The sequence below is a fragment of the Charadrius vociferus genome, unplaced genomic scaffold (assembly GCF_000708025.1).
Source record: "Charadrius vociferus isolate BGI_N301 unplaced genomic scaffold, ASM70802v2 scaffold885, whole genome shotgun sequence".
Lineage (NCBI taxonomy): Eukaryota > Metazoa > Chordata > Aves > Charadriiformes > Charadriidae > Charadrius > Charadrius vociferus.
The window spans coordinates 277,045-288,069 of NW_009648594.1; the positions used below are offsets into that span (position 1 = coordinate 277,045).

Sequence of the window (11,025 nt, forward strand, 5' to 3'; positions counted from 1 at the left end):
ATTGCCAGAGAAGTGTGCATCCCTAGCAGGAGTCATGATCGACTTATGGTGCTAAAACAACTCCCAAGAAGAAAAAAGGAGCTTTGTCACCCAGTGAAGGTGGCTGTGATCTCTTCCTGCCGTGAAACCCTCTGACCAGGGAATATAAAATTCCATTGACTTGTAATTTCCACCATCTTCCCTCTTTACCGCCGAATGCTAAAGTTTGTGTAGCAGTGAGTCCAAGAAAGCGTAAAGCAGAGGTCCTGCTCACCCACAGGCTGCTATCAGTAGCAAAACCAAATTCTCTACCTGCAGTTAACCAGCCAGGAATAATATGGAGCAACGACACCCCATGATTAACCACAAGTCAACAAAGTGCCATCATGCCATGACAAGGACAGACAGATTTCCTCTTGCACTCCTTATTCCTGATTTAGAGTGAGGGACCTGAGAGGAGAAGCAGCCCCAATATAGGGGCTTGACTGAACAGGTCATCGTCCCTGCTTAGCTGCCCGTTCATCCCTGTTTCCTCAAAAAGGGGAAACCTTCAGAAAGGGTGTCACTATGGCCTTGAGTGCTTATGAGTGTAGCACTCTCAAGAGAGGGTTTGTAGAGCTTTTGGGGGCTGCTGTTCCAGTCTTGACTGGAATATCTGGAGAGCAGGGTGCTCTGTATTTCTAATTCTAGGTAAAAGCCCTGTGGTTTTGGTCCTCCTTTTCCCCCGTGAGCATACTGGGTATAATATAGTGTAATTTGGAACTGGTGGCATTTTATATCCTTGCAGTACAGTATGAGCAGCTGCAAGAAACGTGTTGAAAATTATGGTGCCATTTACATGTAATTGGAAACTTTCAGTTCTTTGACCAGCCATTGTATCTTTAAAAGTGCATGTAGTAACATGCAGTTCCTTAGAACTTGCTCTTCTGTAGGTGAATCTCCTGCTAGGTATTAGAAATGTAAGTTTGAAAGCCCCTAAATTAGTTACAAACACTTGAGTGTAGTGTTTTCAAAAATACATGTTTTTTTTTAAATATAGCATATTAATTCGTACCATTAACTATTCATACGTTATGGCTCTGATCCAGAAGAACACTTAAATATGTGTGTAAGTTTATATACTTAAGTAATGCACTTAAAAATAATGCATGTGTGCAGGTATTGAACCAAATCCCATCTGCATTCAAAAAGGAGTTCCTTTACCCAAGAGTAATTTCCGTGCTGAGTTTTTTTCCCCATGGATTCAGTGATCGTTGTAACCAGAATAGCGCAAAGTAGCACTTGAGGACTCCCCTGTGGCATTCACATGTGGCCACTTATGTATCTGGCAATGGAGGAAAGCTTTCATTTTCAAATATAATTAAAATTCAAAATATTTTGTGGACATGCATTCTAGCTCTTCCTGCCATTCACTTATTTTATTAATTTCTGGCTGAAAATCTGTGCATTGTGTGGGGAGATAAATTAAATAAGGGCATCTTTCTGACCTTAAAGCCAATGAAGTTGCTCAAGTAATGCTGTAGGTTTGGACTGTGCCCTTTCAAAAAATTTGGATCTAGAGGTTCAGATGACAAATTTTTGGTATCCTGCACAAATGGAGCAGAGCACTGCCAGCTCTATGTAACTCCAGACAGCATGGCTGGGAGAGGGGTCAACACCTTCTGTACTGTTCTTGTGGGTTTTGCCCCCAAATGCCTGAATTATTGCTGCCTTACGACACTTTCTGTGTGTGTAATAGCACAGCTCTTCATGGTGTTATATTGATGTAAAAATCATGATAGATACGTCCAAAGTGTCTTACTGCTATTTTGGAGCCAGATTCTCGGCCTCATCAGTCCGATGATGAGGTTGAAGAAGTGGGCCAGTACCTTGGGTTGGACGTTAACAAGCTGGCGCTTCAGCAAGCATGTGTGAACTAGGTGATATCAAGTGCTTGTTTAGCTTTTATACTCTGTTCACTGGTGACTGCTACTGTTTTCGGAGATCAAAGACAAAATATTTCCTAAACAAGTTTATCTTTTCCTGTTTTCTCAAAAATGTGTCTTTTATAAAGCCGTAGGAGATGCCATGCTGCACGCTGCAGTGTCTGGGTTCCCCCACAGCTGAAGCCATCCAGCTGTGGTTGCCTTCCAGGGGCTTAGAACACCCATTAATAGAGATTTACCTGGACTGCAATCTGAATTGGCATTGCTTTGGACGGAGTGTTTGCCCCTTGTACGTTGAACCTGTATTTCAGGTTCTTCACATATTTAACTTGATTTTGTACACGTTTTTATGCTTTAGAGTGCTTAGCAGATGGACAGTCGACATCATGGTGGTAGATTCATTCTTTGGTGTAGAATTAGGGCTTTCTTTTTTTCTTATAACATCTTGTTTTACAAATAACAATTCAAAAAAGGTTACATGTAAACATCGTCACAGAGTAGAGATCTGGAGCGTGGGGACTAGTTATAGCCAGGGTTCACAATTCATCTTTACACTGAGTATCACCAATACGCTTCATTACGTGGCCAAAGGTTTGAAAGCCTACCTGATCCTCAGGAAGGAAATTTTCCCTATCCTTTCCACAGAATATATTACATCAATTAAGGAGGACAGCTAACACTATCCGTATCCCATAGTCATATCCATTGCATTAACTACGGTGAATAATTTTAGTTTTCAGCAACCCCCCTCCAGTCCTTCAGATAAGCTATTTTCTTTTGTCTTAAACACAGATGTAACTCTGCAAGTTCAAAGTAGCTCCAAACTTTTCATGGTTTCAAGTGTTATGAAATAGATATTTATTTATTCAGGTTCCATTCTACTCTTCCAATTATTACATTATCCGTTGTGTGTATTGTATTTTCTTATTTTTTCTATCTCAAACCAGTTGTCACAATGTTATCCTGTAGCATTTTGTTCATGATACAGAATAGGTGAAAAGCTGTGGAATTCATGAAGGGCTACAAAAAGCATCCAAAACATTGTTCACCTTGAGGAAGGGTGAGACAGCTTGATAATCTTTGGACAAATGACTAAATAACACTGTGGTGCTAATAGGTACTGAAGTATTTTATGATGTATTCACTATGACTTAAATGACATATTCAAGGCATGTCAATGATGCAACTGCATGTGTTTTTGTTCTTAAAGTATGGACTGCTCCAGCAAAGACAGTGTTTGTAATTCCTGGTGGGCCTATTCCTACCTAGCTCTTCTGTGGGAAAGTCATTTCAGGAGACAGTATAAGATTTGGCCGAGCGCCAACAGTTAAGGTAAAAGCTGTACAGACCACAGAAATCTCATATAGGAGGTATTCATCCGGCTGTAGCATGTTACTTTATTTAGTGGCTTTGCTTAAGCAGAGGCTGAAAATAAATTCCATAGTAATGACAAGAAACACTGGGCTAAGTTCTGGGACCCCTTAACCAAGCAACGTTAGTAAGCGTTTGAATTAAATTGAGCACTCAGATCTGAAATACTGATGTTCTTCTATGGAATACCAGAAAGAGAAGGGTAGAATAAGATCAAATTCTACCTCTAACAATGGAAAAAAGGCCAAAGCTAGTCAAATTTAAAGTGAGCTATGATTTAAAACAGAGGGGTTTGGTTTTAAAATCTTGACGACAAAATTTTTCCCTTCCATTTTGGATTCTGCAAGGTAATTATTTTGTGTTATTGTGGCTGGACTGCTCATGTGGAAGAGGCATCTGTATCCTAAATAGCACTGAGAGGTACACCTCTGACTGATGGGTCAGAAATTTGACCTCTTTAACAAACTCCATATTTGAAAACATGGAGGAAAATTTCAAAACAAACAAACAAACAAAAAAACTACAAAATCATCCAGAACTGAGTTTTGGTACAGAAAAAAAAATAAATTTTGGAGTCAGGGTGATCCATGGTTGAGTGCAGGCTTTCTTCAAAGAAGACCTGCTCTTTTCCCCAGTTGAGCAAATGGGAGTTTTGCCCTTGGCTGCAGTGCATACCTCTACTGAGTGATTTAAGCAGACCAACAACAGTCTGGGTAGTATGTTAAGAGCATGGAGTGGGCACACTGCCTGTAACTGTTTAGTTTTTAAAAAACTCATTATTAAGCAAATGTGTAGAGTATTAAGGAAATTTGTAGAGTATGTCTGACTGTATGAGTGTGTGGGTGCTGTGCTGTGGTAAAAAGAGACTAATTGGTTTATGCGGTTTGTTTTGCATACTTTAGGCTCCTCTATGGGGTTTTTTAATTGATATTTATTTCTCAGCAGAGCTTAGAATAATTTTAAAGCTGTGTAACACATCATTTAATGAAATCTATTGTCAACATCTGTTGTAAACATGTGTTTACAAAACAAACTTCAATACTTGATATTTGGAAATAAAAAATAGCATATCATGTGTGTTTTATTTCTGACAGAAAAAAAGAAAATGACAAAAAAGGTATGTGGGTAGCAATCATTCTGGATCAGGTGATGGATGAAGGATTTGATCTTTTAGAGTGTAGTCAGACAAAACCAAATCTTTCCACTGAATTCAGTGGCCACTGAGTCACAACTAAGTATCGATCGTGCAGAAATAAACTGTAAAATTCCACAGCTTCCTCCAGCATTAAATGTGATTGATATTAGTTATGTGCTAAGAAATAGAAATTTGTTTGAAATAGATGTTGACAGTTCAAAAAAATACATAGGGTACGAGTCTATATGTATCTATGCTGCTCAGTAAAAGAAGGCCAGGGCACGAACCCAAGGACTGGGCTCCTGAGGTCATCACTGCTTAGTGCTTAGTTCACTCCTTGGCTCTGATTTGGACTACGCCAACAAACTGCTTCCATGTGGTCTTTGGGGAATGACTGTGTCAAAAGAGACCTCTCACATGTCAGAAGTGGCTGAGCCAGCTTTTGTTCCACCTGTTCCTGAAGCCACCTAAAACCACAGGCTGTGTGCATCAGGGACCCCCATGTCCTTATGCAATGCTGCAGGGGCTGCAGCACATACTGCAGTACCATGCCATAGGAGCTCTAGTGGTTGCAATCCAGGCCTGGTATTACCACAGATGTTTAAATATTAAAACAAGTGAAAATTATATTTTGGGTCCACATGAACATGTCCACAGAGCCAAGGGGAGACCCAGGGATAAGTGCTACATGATGTGGATGGGGCCAGCCTGGTCTAGCAGTGCAGATGTGACCTTGTTCATACACTTTGGGCTTGGAGTTAAGTTTTCTACTCTCTGCACTCACTTTTATTTAAAAGCATAGGCGTATCCATGGATGGAAATTCTATCCCAAGGCAGCCTGGTCTTCCATGATCAAAAGAACAGCAGGTTGATTTTTCTAGACATGTTTTATTATTGAGCCTTTATAATGAAAGTGTTTGGACCTGTAGTGCATGTTTTGTGGCTGGATGAGCTGTGGGTTGTTTCTATGAAACTTCCTCACTGCTTAGTGTACTATGAATACTATGAGCCCCTGCACCCCAGCAATGACTGAACAAAACTTTCCTTCCAAGTGGTAGTTGAATTCGCACTGATTCAGGACACAGCTTGTCTTTCTGAGGTATCTAAAGTGCATTTGGTTTCAGACCCCAACCAGAAACTGGGGTGTTGTATACAGCACCTAGCAGGTTCAAGTCCTTGGCCAGCAGTCCAGCTTCAGCCGATGTGCAGAACCAGGGAGGAGCTACCATTTCTCAGATGACAGAGGAATCAATGGGGTCCAGATCCTCTCTGACTTCCAAGTTCAAAGTAAGACCTCCATTTTCATTTCTGATACATATAATCACACGAAAAAGTGTCTTGCAGATCCCCCTGAATGTCACCAGCATCCAAGACTAGAACTGTTAAACCAAGGAATGTGCTGTGGATGAAATTACCATCAGTAGATTTCTAGCACATCAAGGGTATCGTTTCTAGTTGAAAACTGAATAACTGAGCTACCTTGGCAGGGGTTGGAAGCACAGCAGGGGGTGCAGGGGGCCTGAGGAGAGGCCCTGTTTGTGGCTCTGCACTGACATCTGCTGCCAGAGCGGGGGCAGAATTACCCCAGGCAGCACCAAGGTGGTTAAGGTTGTGATTGTGTCCCCTCATGTGGGACATACATTTTTGTCCCACATGAAGGGACAATTACTCTCCTGCTTGTACCCCACTTACATCAGTTCTCACTGCAAAGTGGTGTCAGAGCCCACAAATCAGATTGTTTTTTGCCAAAACTAAGGGAGGAAGTTTTATTACAGCATCACACCTGGTGGGCGTCAGCCACCCATGGGTCCTCAGGCCTCAAGAGTAGTCCTGTGTGAATCCTCCCTGAGCAGGGCTGCTGCAGCTCTTGGCTTCTCAGCCCCAACTGTTTCACCACACAGATCCTCTTCCACTGTGCTCCAGTGACTGCCAGTGTAGGCAGCTGCAGGCGTCTAAAGGGATTTTGGTGGGGAGAGTGGGGGTGTCTATGCACAGACCTGCACTCTGAAAAACCCTTCACTCAGCTGTCAAATAAACCTGAACTCCAGAATGATGCTATGATCCAAAGAGCCTTATTTTTTTTTCATCTGTTTGTGTGCATTAACGCTTTAGGACCAAGAGATTTTACTTAACCGTAACAGCACCTAACTCATGTCTGAAGTTCTGGAAACAAAGCGTTACCTATCTTTGCTTTTCTTGAGGACTTTAAGTTGGTAAGAGGTCTCCAAAAGTGTCTCGCACAGTCCAAGGGTGTGAGGGAAGTACTGGCTGCCTTCTTTTAAATCCCAGAGGAAGCATTTCAAATAATGTTGACACCTCCCAAAGATGTGCAATCCTTAAAGTCATTCCTGACCAGCTCCAGGCCCTCTTCAGAAAGCGGGTAACTATGTACTACCTTTGAAAAAAGGCACACCTACATTATTTTGCAGATGAGAAAAAGCCAAGAAAGTCTTCCTCTCAAGCCTCTGCTTGGCTGCTGTAAGGAGTGCTTGCTCATGAAGTCAAATTTAGGCATTTGTTTTCCTCCTGAGCCTGCAACTGCCTGGTGCCTGTAAGAGCTTCCTGACAGTCACACCATGCACTGCTCACAGATTCAACTGCCTCATCTATGGGACAAGAAGTGCTGTACAGAAAGAAATGCAAAATATATTGGGATAGCAACACCTACTTAAGGCTAGGACAGCTTTTGGCTCTTACCTTTGGACTGGTTTAATATTTGATGCATGTTGCCTGAGAGCAAGGATCAGAGTTCATTGCTCCCTGTACCTCTTAGCTACAGAATGAGTTCTTAATTTTTTTCCCTCCACACTCCTATAAGAGAGCTGTAAAAAAGGCTCCCACCTAAACTATCTGATAGTTTGGAGGACAGGGTGCTGTCCTGGAAGAAGGAAGGTTGACCACTTTCAAGCTGAGGAGGATGCAATCTCTTCCCTTTCCTGAGTGAGTACTTCAAGTTGTCATGAAAGGAGGAGGGGCAAGTGGGGTGAATGGGTGGACCACACTATTGCACCATTCCCTTCTCTATCTCTACCCAAGCATTAAGAGAGAAGAAGGCACCTTGCTTGGTTCTTTCTTAGAACGGAGGGCACATGGTGCTGGATAATTCGCTGCACAAAGATATGAGTGAGGTAGTTGTATGGGACCTTGCTTCAACTTGTCTTTGTCCTTAAAGTCCTCCCAAATTTGCTGGCTCAGCCTGCTCAGCACCCTGTTTTGAAATGAATCCTGTGTTTGCCAGTGTGCGTTCCAGGGGTAGGCACCTCTCACGGGTCTGTCTAGCAGTGCAACGACTGATTTTTGAATACTTAGGTTATCCATCGGTCTCCTTTCCCAATTTCCACAAATGTCACGTGTAACTTCATGTCTGCAGGAGCATCAGCGTCCCAGGACTGTGTAGAAGAAAGGAGAGTTCAAGAAGCAGAGCTCCAGAGGCTGATTTTTGCTGATGAAGCTAATCTTATTCACAGGCTGCCAAAGTAACATGGAGTGCAAGTAAAAGAAAGTTTACCTTGAAATCTAAATTCCCTTTTGTGAAGATTTGTGAGTGGAGCTACTCCTCCTGACTAGACATCTGTGGTCCATTCTCGTTAAGCCCTGTGTGTCCAGTCTGCTGTGCTTTGCTGTCATAGGGAGAGCTCTGCAGGGAGGAGGGAAAGCGGCAAAGCAGGGGATGGCACTGTGTAACATCACTTTACTTCTGGGAGCCTCCGGTTCTGCAGCTTGGTGCACTGACTTCAAGGAAAAAAAGGATCAGATGAATTGAGTATTAAAAAAAAATAAATCACAGCATGTCTTAAACAAAAAATATATATTATTCACAATCTCCAGGAATAATTTATAACTAACAGAAAGTAGTGTGTTATTTTGTTACCCATTGCTTTAAATGTGGATGGATTCTTGAAAATTAAACTGTTAACATACTCTAAAAGTAAATCTTAATTAGCAGGAAAACTGGATCATCTGGACTTCTCTGAAGCAGGTAAAGTAAAACACTTTTTATTTCAAGAAATATTGCTTCTAGACTTTCCCGAAGCCAGAATTGTTCTATAAAAGTATCACAGAAATATTATACAAGATTTAAAAACACAGTTTGTATCCTAGTAACTTAAAACCTATGTACAAATAGCATCATTCATGACCATAAATATGTTTTTCTATCAATCAGCCCATGACACATACATCAGATAAAGAGCTAGTCATTTTAACATATGTACAGAGTCCATCAAAAAGACTGCTTCTTAAAATTATTAAAATCCTACTAAAAGAACCTCCTTTTAAAAAAGTTTCAACTTAAAATACAATGCGATGAATGTAAGTTTAACCTGCAGTGCTTGCAATAGCCAAAAAAATACTCACTACACTAAATAACATGTAACAGATAGGAAACACACCCGTGAATTGAACACTATGGAATTACACCTGTCTGAAGTAATTCTCTTTTGTTGTTGTTGTTGTTGTACTAATTAATTAGAAATTTATAAGAAAGCAAGGGGAGATACTAAGTTTTGAGTAATACAGATTTTCAAAGTCATTTTTGTATTATACTTTATAAAATTTAATGTTTGGTAAAGTTGAAGAAGAAATTTAGAATACAACAACAAATATTATCTAAACTACTATTTTTTACCTCATGTGCCTTTTGTATCTAGAATAATGTAAATCTAACATGATTTTATCATTCCCTTTAATGTCTGTTCAAAACAAAACAAAAAGAATTTAAGTCTCAGAATTCTAATAATGCTTTCAAGATATTGTTTGGGATAATAAAAATCAGATGTGCTGACAAAAGCATGTATGTATTGATGTAAACCTTTCTACTAGTATCAGCAAGGAAAAAAAAGTCAAAAGACCTCATGGATTTTTTAATACTGACAATATCAACATATAGGGAAACAATCCAATTTAAACAAATCCTCCTACAGTTAACAATCATTAGCCGTACCTTTTCAAGAGTAAATTTAATTAAATCAAAGTAACAAAAACATGCAATATTTTTTGCTAAAATAATATTCAGAGTCTTTTTCCACAATCCATGCTGATTACCTCTTTCCGCTGATTACCTCTTTCCTGACAACCTATTAATTGGTTTCACAATTACACGAGTCAATGAGCAAACTAAGAACACGTAAGGTATTAGGTTCATAAATGGTATGGCATACAGGTTTTAAAAGTGCATTTTACTCAAAATTGTGACATTAGGAATTTCCAGTGGTTAAAAAAAATTATGAAAAAGACATTATGCAGATTGGGTGGACTGAAACATTCATTCCTGGTGGGATCATTTGGAAATAGAGAAAGTATCTTGAACATCCTCTTCAAAGAAATAATTTTTAGCTGGCGGAGAATATGCTACTGCATCTGAAAGTTAACACTGTTTCTTTTAATCAAAAACTGGAAATCTTGCTTCCCAGTGGGGAGAATTACTGTGAAAATATGTGCGTGTGAATAAAACAAATGCACACAGACAAATACTGAACTGGGCTCAATGTAGCTGCAAAACGTATCTACAATAAACATGGAATGTCAGTTGTCATGATTACCTTTATTAGTTTGCTAATAAGAAAAAGGAGAACTTATTTAATGGTTTACAACTTGATCTAATCCAAGGAGGGTGGAGCTGAGGCACTGCCTTCTACGTTTAGGATTTGTGAAGTTTCCCTTGCAAGACTCTGTTCCGTCTTTTTAAAGAAAGTTTCTGTTTTCTGGGTACCGATAGATGAATCCCTAATGGATACGTTTACAGCCTGATGAACAAGGGGTTCATCAGACCTCACAGGAAGATACAGTTGATCTTCAAATATGTCTTCCACAGCGTCACTGTCCTGATGAGTGTCTTTTTGAGGAATGCTGATGGGTTGTAGCATGAAGCTGTGCCGGGACTCCAACTCTATCAAACCATTTCCACTGAAATCCATATCAAAACGGTCCGATTCTTTATCCTCCATCCATTTTTCAGCTTGATGATTATTTCTCCAGTGTGCGTCATTCAAACTACTTTTCTCAGGAATATCGTTGTTTAATTCAAGTTTCCCCTCCTGACTGAAATTCACTGTGCTCAAAGCGAGGGCTGCAAAGTCCGTTGGCACAATAAGCTGCAAGTCTTCTGCAGGCAGGCCGCTCGATTCGTCAGCAGAAGTCATTTCCACCAAGGCAAACGGCGTGGATGATTCGTCCCCGTCCCTGTTGCTTCGAGCAGTGTTAGCCTTGCCTGTTTTGTTTTGCTGGTAGTAACTGTTCAGCAGTGCAAACATTCTATCTACATCCTTCAAGTAATTAGTCCAGTCAGCCAGACTAAGTCTATAGTTGTATCTGTATTCATATACACTTTCATTCACACTGTACAAGTCTTCCAGTCCTTGCCAGTCGATATCACCAGTGAAACTGGGCAGGTTAGCCTTCCCATCCATCCCATAGCTGTCCTCTGTTGAAAGAAAGAATAAAGCCTAATGATGAACACCAGCTTAAAAGTGCAAGCAAAGCTTCCATGTGTGTTTCTGCTCCAATTTGCTTGAAAGCACCACAATTCATAACATATGTAGCTCAAAATGGAAGACACTCCACATCTTCTGTCATCGCATTAGTGATTCTGGCCTCAGGTGTGTTCACAGCTCCTGC

The 11,025-nt window shown here is 40.5% G+C and overlaps 1 protein-coding gene across 1 annotated transcript in view; it reads right to left on the reverse strand.

The window, feature by feature from the left end:
* Positions 1-8,385: 8,385 nt before the first annotated feature.
* Positions 8,386-11,025, reverse strand: part of SULF1 (sulfatase 1) — a 123,671-nt gene continuing 121,031 nt past the window's right edge. Inside the window, exon 24 of the mRNA XM_009886215.1 lies at positions 8,386-10,831. Coding sequence (XP_009884517.1) covers positions 10,801-10,831 — 31 coding nt within the window. The 3' untranslated portion in view covers positions 8,386-10,800. The remainder of the gene's footprint in view (positions 10,832-11,025) is intronic.